At 48.1% G+C, this 18,847-nt stretch overlaps 1 protein-coding gene across 2 annotated transcripts in view; it reads left to right on the top strand.

Moving 5' to 3' along the window:
• The window catches only part of NEK7 (NIMA related kinase 7), a 138,986-nt gene that overhangs the window by 59,178 nt on the left and 60,961 nt on the right, over positions 1–18,847 (top strand). The window contains exons 2-3 of one of the 2 annotated variants that reach the window (XM_043484571.1): positions 485–569; positions 16,598–16,738. In XM_043484571.1, the coding sequence (XP_043340506.1) occupies positions 513–569; positions 16,598–16,738 (198 nt within the window). In that variant the 5' untranslated portion in view covers positions 485–512. The remainder of the gene's footprint in view (positions 1–484; positions 570–16,597; positions 16,739–18,847) is intronic. The other variant, XM_043484570.1, reaches the window with a different exon arrangement.

Below are 18,847 nucleotides of genomic sequence, written 5' to 3'. Positions count from 1 at the left end.
TATAATCACAAGGAAGGTCTGCGTAAGTCCTCCTATGAGGACTGGCCTTTTAAACATAGGCCTAGAAACCACAGGAAGAAGTTTAGTTGGACCTGAAGAACACAAGTGCTAACATGTGTGGAGCGTAAGATGAGGTGCGTTTGAGGATGTAAAGCATTGCTCATGACTACAGGAAGCCTTCCATGGTGATTGCCTTCTCATATTGGGGAGGGAGGGGGAGCCTCTTTGATCTGTAAAACGTAATGGAGAAGAGAGGATTTCATTGTACAAAATAGCATTTTCTAAGTGGGAAATGCTGCTTTTGAGAAAATGAGTTGAGACAGTAACTACTTGTGTTAGCCAAACAGAACTTGGATTTAGCAAATGGCAGATGAGAGTAGGGAATGCTTAATGGCCATTTTTGAAGCACTGGGCTCATCTCAAGTGTGGATTGTGTTGTGGTAATGATTGCATTATTTAAATTTCCACTTGACATTTTTTGCAGAGTTCAGAAGTTCCTGTTGCTTCAGACAATGGATGAGCAATCACAAGGAATGCAAGGGCCACCTGTTCCTCAGTTCCAGCCACAGGTAACTTGTTCTAATAAATGCGGCCTTGAGAGAGAGAGAGAGAGTGTGTGTGTGTGTGTGCACGCACGCACACGTGCTCACAAGTGGATACAGGTACAGTGAGGAAGGAAGCAGAACCTGTACAGTTCCTTTAGGAAATAAGGTGCTGAACATGCTGATTTTGAGTTTCCACGCTTAAATCAGAATTGTTTCTGATATAAAATACTGTTTTAGAATATTTAGTTCTCATGGACATATATTAAAAAAAAGAAAGGCAGCTTTAGCTTTTAACTTGAACGACCTGCAGGCTTTGGGAGTTGCTGTTGGGCTCGGGAGGAGCAGAGGCGAGGTGGTGCCTGTGTCCAGCCTGTCTCTGCTTCAGTCCGGGGCCCCACACTGCCCACAGCGCCGTCCGTAGCCATGGCTCTTCTCGTCCTCTCTGACCAGCAGTGTGTGTCTCCTGTTACGTAGTTGCTTGTTCTTTTGTACCATAAAGTGAAGCTAAAGGAAGGTTTCAGCAGAAGGTGTACACACACTATTGAAATGAATTACTTAGCATGCTGATTCCCTGTGGACACTTGTGCTGAAACCCCAGTGTATGATAACGTGTCTGAAATCACGTTCACCCCTGCACAACTGTCATTCATAAATTCTGTGTTTCTCAGTTCGGCGTTGGAGGCATTGTACAGTGTCCCAGGTTTACTCTGCTAGCCTTGTTCCAGTTCTGCTTGATAGTCATTCTGGAAATGAAGAATCCATCAGTGTTCTTTCGTGGTGTCTTTGTCTGGTGTTGGTATGAGGGTGAAGGTGGCCTCACAGAGTGAGTTTGGAAGTGTTCCTCCTTCTGCAGATTTTTGGAATAGTTTCAGGGGTTAACTCATCTCCAGGTATTTGGTAGAATTTGCCTGCGAGGTCACCTGGTCCTGGACTTCTGTTTGTTGGGAGTTTTAAAATCACAGATTCCGTTTCAGTACTTGCGATCGGTCTTTTACAGATGTGCTTTGCAGTGAGTGAGATGAGTTTGGGAGGCTTGGGTTTGCACAGTTGCTTCCTCAGAACCTCCCCTGTATTGGTGCGCACTGTGAATTTCCAGGCGGGGTTAGTATTTTCCAAACTTATTTGACTGTGGACTGTTTTGTAAGCACATCTATTGGCTTCTCTCAGAATCCGTGTCTGTAGGGCACAGCCCAAGAAATACCACCATCTTTTCTGCGAAGAATTGATGCTTTTGAACTGTGGTGCTGGAGAAGACTCTCGAGAGTCCCTTGGACTGCAAGGAGATCCAACCAGTCCCTCCTAAAGGAAATCAGTCCTGAATATCATCAGATAGACTGATGTTGAAGTTGAAACTCCAATACTTTGGCCACCTGATGCGAAGAGCTGACTCATTGGAAGAGACTCTGTTGCTGGGAAAGATTGAGGCCAGGAGGAGAAGGGGACGACAGAGGATGAGATGGCTGGATGGCATCACCGACTCGATGAACATGAGTTTAAGTAAGCTCCAGGAGTTGGTGATGGACAGGGAGGCCTGGCGTGCAATCCATGGGGTTGCAAAGAGTCAGACACGACTGAGCGGCTGAGTTGAACTTTCTGCTTGTGTGACTACTCATTTTGCCTGCCCCCTCTTCTCCCTCTCCAGATTTTTTTTTTTCCTCTCCAGATTTTGAAATCTGCCCACCCTTCAAGGACCGTCTAAAATGCTGTCTCTGCTATGAAGCTCTTTCTGATTTTGTGAATGTAATACTTTTCCTTGGAGACATGATAGTGCATCCTTGGTAATGTCTCTTCTGGTATTTCTGAGCCCTGTGTCACTTCACATGGACATAAAACCTCATCTTTCCTATCGGGTTAGGATAGGAAGCCTCTTTCCAAACCTTGAGGGCTTGCGCTTTGTCTTGCTTTCTCTGGATGCCCTGTGACACTGCAGGTCCCTCATGGTAGCAGGGGCCCCGGGGGACACCTGGCGGAGCCCGCCGGGACGCCTGCACGTGAGCGTGTCAGCTGGCCCTTGACCGAGTTGGATTTTACGTTGTTTCCTCTGTTAGACTTATCTGAATTCTCTGTACTGTATTCACAAACGAGACCCTGAAGAGCTTAAGTAAGGCCAGTATTTTAATTTCAAGAGGATTGTTTTTTCAAATCTATCATATATATTTTATATTATGGTCATAAAATATCCAAGATTCTAGTATGCAGTTTCTACTAGATGCAGACGTATCTTTGTGCCAGTTTTACACACACACACACACACACACACATTACTGTTTTGTATATTGTTTCTGTGCAGACGGTAAAAGCAATGCTACTAAAATTAGGTAGTTATGTCATGATTTTGAAATTCTGTTTTGAATAGCTCCAAGTTTCAAAGGAAAGGAAAAGGAGTACTTTCGTTTTTGCTGCTGCTGGCTCCCCAGCCTGGAGGCCTGGCTTGCTGGGACCTGGCTGCCCTGCAGCATGAGTCTAAAGCGGCGTCCGTGGCTCTGCATCTCTGACAAAGTTTCCTTCATCCCGCCTCTGCCCCCCGATGGGCAGAGGTACCCCACTCTCCTGGGAAATAGGTTGGTGTCGCCCATGCAGGCAGGGGGTGGGGTGGGGGGACCCCTGTCTCTGCATCCAGACTGATGGTGGGAGATTACCTGACAAGAGTTCACAAGCGTTTCTGCTGATTAAGTCTTTGAAAAATGTTACCGCTCTCAGGAGCAGGATTTTCAAAGGCTGGCGAAGGACAGCTTCTGATTCGGGTCGACAACCTTTTGTTTTGTTCCACACCACTGGCCCGAACAACGGGGTGATGAGGCAGCATACGGTTAGCTGAGCGACTCCTTCCGCTGTGTGATGCTAATACGTGTCTGCTCATAAACAGGAAACTGAGGAAGTGCGCCTTCTAAGTGTCAGAGCCCCATTCCCTGTATAATGACGCGTGGTCTATAGGTATATATTCTCAGTGTATCTTTCTTTTTCTTGCTCTGAGATGGATACTTTAACCCTGCAATGCGTATGTGTGGTCTCACTTTTAGTGCCATATGAGTTCCTTTCCTTTTCATGCTTTAGGATGTGAGATTTATGTATCTCTATTAATTTTTTGTTGTTGGTATTATTGTCATTCACTGAACTTAGGGAATTTCTTTTTTCCCTATCATCTTCCATTTCCTTCCTTTTTTCCTTCTTTGACTCCTTCCACTAAAGTCTCAAAAGTACTGACAGGATATTTTGACTAGATTTGCACACTGTTATGTTCACGTTGCCTTTGGACTCTTGTTTTTGGAACAATGAATTTATTATAGCTTAATTTAAAAAACTGCACACTATCATTGATGATGACACAGAAATGGTAAGATATTTACATTTTAGTACGAGGCTGATTTTAAATGATAGAAATCTGCAACTAGCATTTCTGGTCATTGAAGAGCCCTCTGCTGCCTTCATTTTTTATCATAAAGGTAACTATGAAGCAGTTATAATCAGAGTGAAATTTTAAGAATTTCTGGGTGTGTCTAGAGGGTGGATTTATTTTAATTATGAGCATCACCAGGACTTAGGTCATGCCTACTATTTGTAAACTTGAAGCTGTCTGGTGTAACCCTGGGGCTCTCTGTGAAGGCGGGGAAGCATCCCGGGTGTACAGGTAGGAGGAGGGGCCTTCCTCATCCTGGTTGCTAGGAAGGTACAAGCATCCCATCTGGGAGTAGGCAGTAAGCGGTGAGGTTGGCCGGCTGTCCCTTTAAGCCTCCCGGCTGGTTGCCCCAAGGCTGCTGTCTCCCGGCATCCTTTCCCATGGAGGCTGCTGGTTCTCTGATGATATTAATAAGAAGTTGCACACCATGAGAGTTGGGGGTTGGGGGGTGCCTCTCCATCCACAGAGCCTCTTCCAGCCCGTAACTCCTCCTTGTTTTTGGGGTGTCGGGGGTAAGACCCTCTTCCTCGAGGCTCTGCACCCCGAAGAAAGGGCTCTCGCCTTCCTTGTCGCTGTTGTCGCCTGACCTCATTGTGAGCCCTCACACAAGCTGGATGCTTGACCCCCGGCCCCCGCCTTCCTTCCCAGCATCATCTGGCTTTTGTCCAGGGCAGAAGCCCTGCTGCTGAGGGAGTTCTTCCAAGAGCACCACTCTGCGCTGAACACCGTGAGCGTGTGTTTCAGCTAAGCACCCCGACACACAGATGAGTTCTATTCCAAGGGCGTGTTCATAAGTCCAACAAAGTTAGCCTGGGTGCCCAACTAGCAGTCACCTGTATAGTCCTGAACAGGTTTATAATGCTTTCCAGGCAAACAATGCATAAAAACCAAACACAGAGAGCAGAGGAAACGTTTTTAACCTTACAGTGCAGGACCCTGAAAAGTGCAGTAGTACGGTGCAGCGGCTGGCACACAGGGGCTGGCATCCAGTGAGCAGGCCGGAGGAGTCACTGATGGAGGAGGGAGGAGGCGTGGAGACGGCAGAGCTGAAGGGTCGCCGGCGATAGCAGACGGCGGGCGAGCTGCGATGCCGCTCACGCCTGACGCCCGCAGCACGGGTTCTGGTTTCTCGCTGGAACTAGAGGCGAGCTGCGATGCCGCTCACGCCTGTCGCCCGCAGCACGGGTTCTGGTTTCTCGCTGGAACTAGAGGCAAGCTGCGATGCCGCTCACGCCTGACGCCCGCAGCACAGGTTCTGGTTTCTCGCTGGAACTAGAGGCAGGGCCTCATCTTGGGAAGTCTGCAACTTGAAGTTCGTGTGTAGGGGCCTTGCTGTGTTCCTGACCCAAGCTGCAGGAGATGTTGTTGGTCACACTTCACAAGCGAAGAGAGCGAGGCTCAGACCAGTGATCGAACTCGCCCTTGGTCATGTAGCCAGTAAGCAGAGGGGCTGGGATTCAAGCTGGGCCTGCCGCACGCTTTGGTTTCACAGAAGAAGCATCTCGTCCATCTCTTGGCCAGTCTGATCTTCTCAGTCACCGTGACTCTTGATGTTTTCACAGTTCCCGCAAGCTCATGCTTTCAGGATGGCATGCATTACATTCTGCCCAAGACTGTCCTTTTGCCTGTGACTGTTAGCACCATCCCTCTTGCTCCGAAGACAGGTGAATCACATATTTTATATGCAGGCCGTTTTCACATTGTCTTGATTTTACTCCTTAAGTAGCTCTGGAATCTGCTAGTTCTCTGCATCCCGACTGTGCCTAAATAAGGTGACTGTGCCACCTTTTGCCTGGATTATTGTGGAACCTTCTGAACCAGTCTCTTCACCTCTCATTTTGCCATTTCTAGTTCAGTCTTCACACTGTAGCAAGAGTCATCTTTCCAAAGTGTATATTTTATCATTATTATTATTTGTTGTTGCTTAATCACTGAGTCATGTTTGACTCTTTGCAGTCCCATGGACTGTAGCCCGCCAGGCTCCTCTGTCCATGGAATTTCCCAGGCAGGAATACTGGAGTGGGTTGCCATTTCCTTCTCCAGGAGATCTTGCCGACCCAGAGATGGAACCTGCATCTCCTGTGTTGCAGGTGGATTCTTTACCGCTGAGCCGCACTTCTGGAAACGTTGATTTCCGGACTCGAGGGTGGATTCTCCATTTCCTTGTGCGATGCAGAGGGTCTTACGTCGCTAGGTCTCCTTTTTCTTCTTCAGCTGCATGTTGTGTCTTTCCCTATTTTGGACACAGATTCAGTCATATCTTGCTCTCTTTCAACTCCATACTTCAGGTGCTTTGATCACGGTCTCAGGAGCTGTTCAAGGAGATTTAGTCCTTAATGGACCGTCATCAGCATAAAGGCTCATTATAATGTATGTGAGCTAGATGGAAGAGGTCCTAAGGAAAGTGTTATCCTAGAGGAAGCATGTAGTTTGGAAGACAGCAGAAAGATTACTCTCAGAAAAGTAATGACTACTGGTTAGTTTCCTACACTGAACGCTTCCAATAAATAAGAATGTGCTGGGCCAGCAGTGCAGTGTTCACTCCTGCAGACCGTGCTTCATATTAATGAGTGATAGGTCGTGGCTACCCAGATATTTGTAGGATGAATGAATTAATCTCTAAATGAAAGCTAAATTTTGATCAGTCTAATTATCTTAATATTGTATGGATTTTAGTTCTTGAAAGTTACTTTAGGAAAAGACTGTGGTAATGTAGACTAAAAAGAACTCTGTCAAATGAGAAGTGACATCAGAATATTTAAAGCTTGATTGAGTTTTGAATTTAGATCGGTTGTTCATACTTAACGTATCTAGGGCTAGATGTTTCTCAGCTTTTAAAGGAAATCCTTGAGAAATTTAGATGATTTTTTAAAAGAATGGAAATACAGTAAGGGTTCTCTCATCTGCTGTCTTGGAAATTTCTGTTTGAATAGTCAGATGTGTTCAAAGATGATGTGGCTGTTGCTGGGTTGCTGAGTCGTGTCTGACTCTTTGTGACCCCATGGACTGCTGGTGTGCTGCAGTTTGCTTAAATTCATGTCCGTTGAATCAGTGGTGCTATCTAGCCATCTCACCCTCTGCTGCCCTCTGCTCCTGCCTTCAGTCTTTCCCAGCATCAGCGTCTTTTCCAGTGAGTCTGCTCTTCATATCAGGTGGCCAACGTATTGGAGCTTCGGCAGCAGTCCTGCTAATCAATGTTCAGGGTTGATTTCCTTTAGGATTGACTGGTTCAAAGATGAGGTATACATTAATGAAAATAGTTTCCCAGTTCTATTTGGAACTGCATGCAGAGCCTGAAATGTAGTTGTAATAAATTCAGTGATGAAAATGATTCCATTTTTGAGGATGAACTTGATATTTGGAATATTTAGAAATCCTCTGGAGCCGAGTTTGTACTTGGTGAAAAAGTAAAGTGTCTTGGCCTTCTTTCAGTCAGAAGAGCTCTTCTTCAGTGAGACCAGTAGTTTCCATGGTTCACAAAGTGATTACAACCCAAAGAGAGATTTCAAATGGATTTTCAGTATCAGAAGCCTTTCTGGAAATAAGTCCACATGCTCCCATGGGGCCTGTTTGAAGGGCAACGTTGAATGTACAGAATCTAGTATGTTTGTGAGAAATCAGATGTATCATTTTCCATTTAGGATTCCTTTATATTTTGTCTCCCTTCATACCGTTATTATGTGAATATTGTGACTTTCTCACATACCTGTGGGCATGCTTCACACAGCGCTCTTCTCATGAAGTGTTCATAAAACAAATGTTACCCTGATTGTGAAGTTTTGATGAGTACTTCTTTTTCCAGGAACGCTTGTATGCACTACGTTTAATTACGCCTTCTTTTCTCCCTTCAGCGGGTCTCGTTCAGTGCAGGAGAACAAGGAGGTGGAAGACGAGGACTTCCTAGGAGAGTTCTGATGGGGTACCCAGTAGGGAGTCGGGGTCACACGGGATCAGTGAAAGCCCACCCCAGCTCCCAGCGCCGGCGGAGGGGGAGGCGGGACGGGGGGCTGCGTGGCCCCGTGATGAGCGCCGCGCGGACGCCAGCGTTTACAGGGGGCCCGTCTAGGGGGCCGGGAGGGCACAGAAGGGCTGGACGTTTCGCGGGGTGGCTTAGGGCCTGAGCCCTGACCTGGGACTGTCCCGTGTAAGGCTTGGATTCCCCCCCTTTCCTGGCTGCACGCTGGAGCGCAGGTTACTGAACAGCTCCGCCTCGCTCTTCCGCCCGGGGGTTAGAGGAGCGCTCGTTTTTACGGAGCCGCAGTCGTGGAGCCTGCAAGTGCTGCGCCCGGCACGCGGACAGTGCTCAGAGGCGGGATGAGATGCTGGCTCTCGGGACCAGGGCGCGTGCGGCAGAGACGACGCACAGGCCTCTCTGCCGTGCCTGCTTCTGTGTCATGGTCCATCCTTTGTCACACCTCTGTTACCAGCACACCCCAGTCAGCGGTTCCCGAACCCGCGATCCGTCCTTGGCGTCCCTCTCCCCTCGCCCTCGCGTTCAGCTCCCGCAGTCCGAGTCCTCGGAGTCCACCCGGGGGTCGCGTCGGGGTCCGCCCGCTGCGTGCGCCTCGCTCTCACCGTCCGGTCGGGCCAGGCCTTCCGTGCTCCCGGCTCTCCCCTCCCTGCCTCGCTCCCCGCAGGGTCAGGCTCCTGAGTTCGGAGCCTCTCTGCTGGAGACCCACACCCCACACCCATGCTGACCCCGGTCCTTACCCGCGACCTCAGTGTTCTCCACCCTCCAGCCAGTGTTCTTCCGACACACCCGGCTTGTTCCTCCCTGAAGACGTTTCCCCCAGGGCTGCTTTCCGCACTTCTTTTCCTTCTGGTCTTTTAATCTCAACCAAAATGTCACCTCCTCCGCAAGGTCATCCCAGTATCATCCAATCCAAAATAACCATCATTCATTTTCTATTATATCACTCTATTTTATTTCTCTGCATAAAGTACCTAAATATTAGATACTAATCTTGCTGCTGCTGCTGAGTCACTTCAGTCGTGTCCGACTCTGCGACCCCATAGATGGTAGCCCACCAGACTCCTCTGTCCCTGGGATTCTCCTGGCAACAACACTGGAGTGGGTTGCCGTTTCCTTCCCAACGCAAGCATGCATGCTAAGTCGCTTCAGTCATGTCTGACTCTGTGTGACCCCATGGACAGCAGCCCCCCAGGCTGCTCTGTCCACGGAATTCTCTAGGCAAGAATCCTGGAGTGGGTTGCCATTTCCTTCTTTCGGGTACTAATATTGCTTACTGCCTTTGTACTGTTTTTGGATTACATGTTTGTTTAAGCCCCGTCCTCTATTAATAACTGTGGAATAAATGAATAAATTGAAGAAAACATCTTCCTTCTGTTTATCACAGTGAAAGGCTTCTGCTCGCAGTGTTGGATTTCACCAGCTGTAGCTGCTGGTGCTCAAGGGGTAGTGGGACTGTCTCTGTCGTTACCGTGGTGGTGAAACGCCAGGAGAGGTAACAGGTATTTTTGGTTACATAATTTGGGTATAGTAATTATCATGCTGGGTAGTATAGCTAATAATGGTTAGATGATACAAATACCAAGATCTCATAAATGTTTAAATAATTGGTTACATTTGATCACTCATTTTTCTTATGCTGTAGTGAATTCTCTCCTTTGTTTGATAAAAAGCCAGTTATAGTGATTAATGGCACATCATTCCAGCTGACTTAAATCTCAGACTTTTAGTGTCTTTAAGAATAGGTTACTTTTGAAACAGGTTACTTAAGAAATTTTAGGGAGATGATTTTTCAAATGGGAAGAAGAATGACTAATTAGATTGCTGGCACACATAATGTTTTTGTTTTAACATGTTTTTTAAATTTCTGGTGAGGTCTATAGAGAACGTTGTGTATAAGAGCTCTGTGTGAGATATTGTCAAAAGGGCGTTTTGGAGTTGTGGCAGTTTGTGTAGTTGGGAGCTGAGTAATGTCTCTTTAAAGATCATCCATAGAATGAGCTTTATTGCCAAATAAAATTGAAGGACATTTTTAAGTTTCGTTACTTTCAAATTTTGGAGAAATTTAATAATATTAACATAAAGTATAATATTTGTTAGATTACACAGTTGGTAAGATGAAAATCACCAGTAAGAGACGAGTTTGCAGTAACAGTGAAAACCTTATTAATGGTGTTAGGTATTGTTAATCCTGGCTTGTACATTAGATTGTTGATAACAGTACCTCCAGGAATTGTCAGGACAGGATTTTCTCCCCGGGGAGTCTGTCGAGTCCATGGCAGGGCTCCTCTAATTTCCCCAGAGAGAACTATTATCATCATGTTACCCTGAATTATCTTACTGCTCATTAAATGTCCTTGCCTTCAAATTTAAAAGAAATTAGAGAAATTAGTTTAGTCCTGGGAAGTCGTTGTTTAACGAGTTTGCACCTGTGGGAGTATAAGCCAGTGGCACAACAGACTGCATTTTATTTTAAAATGAAAAGTATTTACGTGCAGGAGGGGACTGACGCGTGGAAGTTAATCCCAATTAGTTAGCATGATCTGTTGGTAGGTAGGTAAAGCGTATTCAGATCAACAAGAGTTTCCTTAATGAGAATGCTGGACATTTTAGGTGTTACATAAAGCTTCTTTCACTCTTGGGTTTGATATTTTTAGACGTCATATGTGATTTTGAGTGTTTATTTTACATTTCTGAGATTTTAGGATTCTCTTAACTTGCGGATTCACACATCTCAGGAGACTAAACATCATTTACCACAAAAATGTAACGCACATGCTTCCAGCATCAGTCATAACCATGCCCTCTATTTAAGAAGTCACGGGTGTCTTATATTAGTAATTAAGAAATGAAATGACCCTGGTAAAAACAATCAAACAGTAACAAAACCTGCATAAGCTTACAGTTATGTTATCCATGTTGAATAGTTACATTTTAAGACTCAATCCAAAAAGGAATCCGTTTGAAAAATATTTTATGGAGTGCGTGGTCTTTATTTAGTAATTTTGGAAGCTACTCTGTGCTGAATTAGTCACGTCCCTCAGTCTCTCTTGTCACCAAGAGCTTGCAGTTTCAAAGTTGGAGGGTTTACAGGCTTTCAAGCAGTTGCTCTCTTCAGTTTGCCTGGGACTTTAAACTTGAATGTGACCACGTTCCAACCAGAAGCTGATTTGCCACCACACGTGGTTTTAGGTGTTGTACCTGCTCCCCCCGGCCCCCCCCGCCCCCAGTAATTAGAAGGCCTTCGGGCAGGAAAATTTTACTTAGATATAGTGTATGTTTCCAAGGAGCCTTATATGCAAGGGGTCCGGCTGTGTTCATTCATGGATCAGGGCGAGAGTCCACATGCTAACTGGAGTGTCTGGCTGGAAGGCGAGCCCAGGACTGGGCACTGCTCAGAGACCCCAGGAAGGAGGCTGCTGGCATATGGAAGTCTGGCTGTCGATTCAAGCTTGTCTGGGCCCAGAGAAGGAGGGCCACAGAAGAAAATCGAGGTCAGGACTAGGGAGTTTCAGTCTTGATGCCTCGACTTGAAGGAGGCTGAGGGGAGGCAGGGTCGGTGGCAGGCTGTGACCGCGGGGCCCCGGGGAAGGGGCATAGGTGACAGTGAGCACGTGCGTGTGCGAGGCTCTGTCCCTGGTGACACTCGCAGGCCGCCCTTGGGTGGGCTCCCGCCTGCCCTGGAGAAGTGGGTACAAGGTTTGGGCAGCTGCCCAGCTGAGAAAGACACTGAGAATCAGATCTGAGGCTCCAGCCCAGCCTTGTGGAGTGACTCCAGACCCTGCACCGTCTCTCTGGGGCTTTGTGAGAACCTCGGTCAGGCCTGGGGCTTCCCTGCTGGCTCAGTGGTGAAGAACCTGCCTGCCAATGCAGGAGACTCAGGTTCAGTCCCTGGATTAGGAAGATCTGCTGGAGAAGGGAATGGCAACTCATTCCAGTATTCTTGTCTGGAAAATCCCATGGACAGAGGAGCCTGCTGGACTACAGTGTGTGGGGTCGCAAAAGGGTCTTACACAACTTAGTGACTAAAGTACATCACCGCCAGGTCAGGCCTTGGCCGGCAGTGTTCCGGGCTTCCCGTATGAGCCCAGCGGGGACAGTGGATTAGCACTTGTCTCCCGTCCTGGCGGGGGTGCAAGGCAAGTCTCCGTCTCCCCCGTTGGAAACTGCTAGGGCAGAGGGATTTCTTTCAGCCGCGCTCACCTGTTTAGTAAATACTTCCTGCCTGTTTCATGTCACGCCGTCTTCGTGGCATCTGGACACAAAGATCAAGCTTGGTTTCTGCCTTTGAGAAGCTGTGCTTGGAGGGAGAAATAGACACCTGTAAACAAATAATTAAAAGCCAGTGAGATCCGGAACCCAGCCGGGTGCCTGAGCTTGCACAGCTGTCTGCAGAGCTGGCTGCTGCTGGAGACGGCGGGCCCAGGGCAGGGCCCCTGAGAAGGCCGTCAGGTGGGTCCCCACGGTGAGCAGAGGTGGGCCAGGCGTGCAGAGCACGGGTCCCCAGAAGGCCGGGCCTGGTGGACACTGTGTGTGGAGGGGTGAGCTGCCACCGGACTTGGCGGCAGACGGGGAGGGTGGTGGGGCGGCTGGGGCAGGTGTGGGGTGACTGTGAGACCCCCGCTTCCAGTGTAGGTGGGCGTCAGTGTGTGATGGAAGAGACAGAGTGGCATTTTACTTTCATAAAAGCTGAAACTCCTTTAAATGACTGACATCTTTCTAGAAGTCATTTCATGCCGCTCAGACACACAGCCTGGTCATTCACACAGTGCTGTTTACCCGGGACATAACTCATCCACACGCAGTGGGGCACTGGCCACGGCGTCCGAGCATCACCGCCCAGGTGTGTGTGACACCTGCCCTGCCACCTCATAAAGGAGACCGCCCGGCGCCCAGGCTGATCTTTCTGCAGATAGATGGCCGCAGCGGCCCGAGCCTCGGGGCGGGGGTGCCGGGACGAGAGCCCGGCTCCGCCTCATGTCTGCCCCGCGCGTCTGCGCCGGGCGACAGGACACGGGAGCAGATGAGACAGGCTGTCAGTCAGCCGCGCTGCCCTTTGAAGAAAGGCCACGGGGGGAAGGGGTGCCGCAAATGGGCTGTGAAGTTTACATACACTGCCCACTGTTAAACAGATTACGTCTAATGAAGTGTCTAATGCTCAGGCCGTATCAGCCTAATCCTGGGTGGCAGCTCATCCCTCCGCTGCCAAAAAAACGCCGCCCTCTGGCCCTCGCTCGCCACTCCGACCGCCAAGCGCAGGGAGGCGCCCAGCCTTAATAAACCCAGACAGTGTGTGATCTGACATGCAAATATAGGTCATTGCATATGTAAATGTGTGATTACGCGCCTGCATGCCAAAACACATTAGCCGGCCTCCGCGCTCAGCATGCGGTCGTCACAGCGCCTCAGCAGCCCCCGCGCCCGTTTGTCAGTTACCGCGCGGACAGGGGTCCCGGGCAGGCCTGAAGTGCGTGCGGGGTTGCGTGGTAGCGTCCCCGATGAGGAAGCCGCGTGTCACCCCGGAGACCGACCCGTTTTCATCCGGAGAAGGAGCGGTCTAGATGTTTGGAAGAGAGGAAGGAAACCCACCTCTTCGATGTTGCAGTCTGTCCTAGTGTGTAAATTAAAAAAAAAGAAGTTTATTAGGAAAGCATGGACAATTGAAAATCTCTCCTCTTTAAGTGAAATGAAGTTACGAAAGCTAGAGGTTGCTAATATCTACTGACTCTTATCTGAGAAGTGAGATTTTGTAAGTTTCCTTTGTTAAGTAGGTGACAATTCCCTGGTAACTCAGCTGGTAAAGAATCCGCCTGCAATGCAGGAGACCCTGGTTTGATTCCTGGATCGGGAAGATCCACTGGAGAAGGGATAGGCTACCCACTGCAGTATTCTTGGGCTTCCCTTACGGCTCAGCTGGTAAAGAATCCGCCGGCAGTGTGGGAGACCTGGGTTTGATCCCTGGGTTGGGAAGATCCCCTGGAGAAGGGAAAGGCTACCCAATCCAGTATTCTGGCCTGGAGAATTCCATGGACTGTAGAGTCCTTGGGGTCACAAAGAGTCTGACAGGACTGAGCGACTTTCACTTTACTTTACAGTGACAGTTATAAATTCATCTCAGTGACCACAAAAAGAAATCTTAAACTTGAACAGCGTGGCAAGTAGTCTCCCTTTATGATTTCGTTCCTATTTTTTATTTTCAGTTTTGGTAAGTGTGTTTCTAGTCCCATTTCTGTTTTTTTCATCAAAAGGCCTAAAATTGAAAATACTGTGGATCATCATAGGGTGCCGTAATATCTACTACATTGTAGGTGGCTGTTTGGTAACCCCAGAGGATGGCTAAGCCTGTGCTTGGGAACTGGGGCTTGGGCATCAGCTAGCCATAGATCTGGTGTGATAACATCTGCCTGATAGGATCCTCATGAGAATTGAATTAAAGAGCATAAAAAGTACTGATTTTTAGGACCTGTTACATTATAGGTACCCAAATGGAACCTTTTTTTTTTTTTAATTGTGGCAGTGTTATTATTCTATTCTGACAATTATTTATGGTTTATATTCACATAACGAATTTGTGTAATTTGTATTCTGATTATTTCTCATGTCTTGAAGAGTGGTATTTTTCTTATTTTGGACTTTTCAGAAGAAAAGCAATGCATGGCAACAAGTTATTGCTACTTTTCCCCTCTTTTTTGAAAAACATTGCATTTGAATGGCAGTGAAACACCAGCAGAATTTTACAGTTTTTTGCTAGCGTGATTGATATAGTGACATGAACAAGGGGTTAATGTATATTAGGAGTTAATGTAATGCCCGTATGTCAAAACAGCCTCTTACATATGTCATGGGGTCATCAGCCCTAACTAAGGTTTATGTGAGGACTAAGAGTTCAAGCTGCCTTAGTGGGTTTAGGAACCCCTGTGCCCTTTGGTTGCACCAGTAGGTGTTTAATGTTCGACCTGAGTCAGTCCCCACAAGAATATCATGTTTACTCCAAGTCGGCCCAGAGTAGAGAAGGTCCATTCGGATGTGAGCAGAGTGGTACCAGGCCAAGAAGGGTCTACTTATCAGGAATCCCGGGATTTGGAAGAGGCCCAGGAGTGTTTGGCCAAAAAAAGAGAAGATGGAAAAGCTCCTGTGCTGGCCGAGCTGTCTCGTTCCATTTCAGTGGACAGATGCTGCGGGTAGGCAGGCCGCCTTGCGGGGGCGTGCGCAGCGCCCGCACAGTTAAGGCCCCTTCGTGTGGCCACGTGGGCTCTTTCCAAGCAGAAGCACTTCTTTGGATGCATCCGTTTCCCTAGGGGCTAGTTCAGTGCCTGACGTCTAATGAGTACAAAAAGTGTGAGTTTCAAAAAGAAATGACTTTTCCCATGAACAGCAAAAAAATATATTGTTTAAAAGGTATTTATGTACTAAGTGACAGAAAGAAAGAAAGTGAAGTCACTCAGTCGTGTCCGACTCTTTGCGACCCTGTGGACTGTAGCCCACCAGGCTCCTCCATCCATTGGATTTTCCAGGCAAGAGTACTGGTTGCCATTCCTTCTCCAAGTGACAGAGGCCAATCTGAAAAGCTACATACTGTATGATTCTTATGTGACATTCTGGAAAAATCAGAACTGTGGGTCCAGTGAAAAGATCAGTGGCTGCTAGGCATCAGTGGGGAGCGAGGAGTGAACTGGCAGAGCCCGGAGGGTTTTTCGGGCAGGGAAGCTGTACTGATGCTCAGATTCTTGGGGCTTCCCACGTGGCTCAGGGGTAAAAGAACCCACCTGCCAGTGCAGGAGGTGCAGGCTCAGTCCCGGGGTCGGGAAACCCGGAGAAGGGAATGACACCTCACTCTGTATTCTTCCCTGGGAAGAGCCCATGGACGGAGGAGCCTGGTGGACTACAGTCCACGGGGCCGCGGAGAGCTGGACACAGCTGAGCGACTGAGCATACATGCCAGCACTCTGCTTATGGATGTAGGCCGTTATCCGTCGTCCACACCCATAGAGTGTGCTGGGAAAGACCGAGGGCGGGAGGAGAAGGAGCGACAGAGGCTGAGGTGTTGCATGGCATCACCGACTCAGTGGACGTGAGTCTGAGCAAGCTCTGGGAGTTGGTGATGGACAGGGAAGCCTGGTGTGCTGCAGTCCATGGGGTCACAAAGAGTCGGACACGACCGAGTGGCTGAACTGAACTGATGGAATGCCCAGCAGCGAGGGTGAAGCCCAGTGTTAACTGTGGACTTCGGGTGATGGTGGTGTGTCAGTGGGGCTTCATCACTGGTGACCAGGGTCCGGCTCTGATAATGAGAAAAGCACTGCCTGGGCTGGGTGGGGGTGTAGCGGGACCCTCTCTACCTTCCTCTTAATGTTTTGCTTTTAAAAAATTAGGTCTTTAAAAAAAATGTAATCATGAGGTGGTAGACTCGCTGCCCCTGGAATTGTTCTTTGCAGAAGTTAAGTATCATCAGGAAGTTTAGAAAGTTTTCATGTGCTAGTTGGCAGGTTGGACTAAGTGAATGTGTGTGTGTGTGTGCATGTGTGTGTGTGTTTATTTTTATATAATATGAGTAGTTTGATAAATACCTGTCAAACAAGTGACTGTCTGCAGGTTAACCATAGAAATCACCTACTTATGTGAAGACAATCGACAGTTGTGTGCATATTGTGTGATTGAAAACTTTTCTGACTTTTTTAATTACAGAAGGCCTTACGACCGGATATGGGCTATAATACGTTAGCCAACTTTCGAATAGAGAAGAAAATTGGTCGCGGGCAATTTAGCGAAGTTTATAGGGCTGCCTGTCTCTTGGATGGAGTACCAGTAGCTTTAAAAAAAGTACAGGTAAGATGACTCTAATTCTATAAATCCATGTAAAATTATGCTCTGTGAGTAATAAATGGAGAAAAGTATGTCCTGAACGATTGGGTCATGACAGTCTCGAGTTGAGAATGATGAGAAAGAATAAAAATTGTCCTGTAAACACTGGCATTAAGTGTCGTGTATGGTGGAAATCCCTTTTTAGTTGTAATGCTACTTTTAAAATTGAGCTGGCTCTGCTCACCCGGGTTCAGTCATGACTGGAATGATCTTAGAAAAGCTTTCACAGCTCTCGGTTTTAAGAGGCAGATTGGAGTTGTCACCATGCATTCTAGCAGGGCGTGTGGCTGCACGTCGTAGCCTCAGCTGCAGGCCTCGGGCAAGGAGACCCGGCTCATGGAACGCACCGCCTGAAGCCAGGACTCGGCGGGCATGCTCTGGGGCGGGGCTCCGTGCTAGGGGAGAACCAGCCTGGCAATGAAAGAAAGAAAACCAAGGTGAACTTTGTTTACCGGAGGAGATGGGAAAGTGAAATAGGTGAACGTAGGGGATCGCTGCCCCACGTACATGCCCACGCTGTGTTGGCATCGGCCCTGCCCTCCAGCCCTGGCCATGTGCAGGCTCCTTGGTCTGCCCAGCTCCCCTGGCCCGGCCCTGCCCCTGTGGGCCCACTGCCGCTGGTCTGGCATGCTCTCGCCTTTCTGCCTCAGAGTGTGTTTGACGTCGTGCAGTCTAACTTCTCTTTTCAGGGAGAAGGTTGTTCTTGTTCACACTCGCCTGTAGACTTCCCGTTTTACTCTGCTACCTGGGGTCTTTTTCTCTGTCCTCTTCCTCTTACTATTTAATTTCATGAAGGATCAGTGTCCTTGTGACAGCCATCCCAGCAGAGGTGGACAGTTTTCCCTTGTACAGTAAATATTTATGAAAGCATTTACAGGACACGTGTCAGAGGTCAGGGTGAAGCAGATGCCCGCATACCCACCACGCGGCTCAGACGCATCTGTCACTCCCTTCCCTCGCAGGTCACCCTGTCCTCAGTTTTCTCTGTATCATTCTTTTGCTTTTCTCTAGAGTTTTCTCCATACCTGTGTAAATTCTGAATGAATCTGCTGTTTGCTTTTGCATTTTTGAACTTGCATAAATATTGTCACATGTTGGTGTGTGGCTACGCTTTAATCTGTATACGTACAGCGTTCAGCGTGTGGATAGGCATGTATGTGTGTAGTGTCACATGTTGTGTGTGTAGCATCCTGTTCTCACTATGTCTACTAGTTTTGGTTGTATACGGCTGTTTGCTGTTGTATTTCTGTCGTGTTCACGTCACGTCCTGTGTGTCTCCTGGCACACACATGCAGAAGTCTCCCTTTTGTATGTGCCTGAGACGGAAGCGTTGAGCCCTCCTCTCTGCTTTGTTGTGTTGCAACTGGGACCTCTTCTAGTTTAAGCATAACTCCCTATATATGCAAGAAAGAAATGATGCTGTGAAGATATTCTTAGCTTATATAATTAGGGAACAGTTATCTTAAAGCTTTACAGGAAGAAATATATTTGCATTTCAGACATGTTGATTTTTGTGATATATTACATTCATGCTTAACTAGAGAGACCAGGGTTCTTCCTTTTTAATAAGCCACCTCTGCAGCTTAGTATGAAAGTGTTTTAAAATACCGTTGACCAGACTCCTTTCCTGTCTGAAGCATCCCAGCCTCTCTTGAGAAACGTCACCAGGAAGCAGACATTGGATTCCTCCTGCAGTCTGTTGTTGTAAGGCTTCTTTCTGGCCTGAAGGGCTGCGTCACTGTTTCCAGCTAATCCAGGCCCCTTCCCGGTGGGGTCCCTGCGTTGGAGCGTTGCGTCTGTAATTCGGTGCTCTGCTCACAGATATTTCGTGAGACTCTTCGGGAGCAGCGTCCAGGCTCCTCCGCGTCATTTTCTGGGCGCGTCTGTGCTTTGGCCACGTGTCAGGTTTCAGTCTGCCGTGACCGGCTCGCTGGAAGCCCCAGTGACTTTGCTGGACGTGTGCCTGGGACCTGCGTGTGCAAGGGAAGGAGTGTGTGCTGAGTGCACCTTCCTTCTCGAGATGATACAGGGGTCGGGAGCCTGTGGTGGTGACAGGACTATCGGGTCTTTTGG

Source organism: Cervus canadensis, chromosome 13 (assembly GCF_019320065.1).
Source record: "Cervus canadensis isolate Bull #8, Minnesota chromosome 13, ASM1932006v1, whole genome shotgun sequence".
Lineage (NCBI taxonomy): Eukaryota > Metazoa > Chordata > Mammalia > Artiodactyla > Cervidae > Cervus > Cervus canadensis.
Note: the sequence above shows the minus strand (reverse complement) of the source record. Positions and strands in the feature narration are given on the sequence as shown.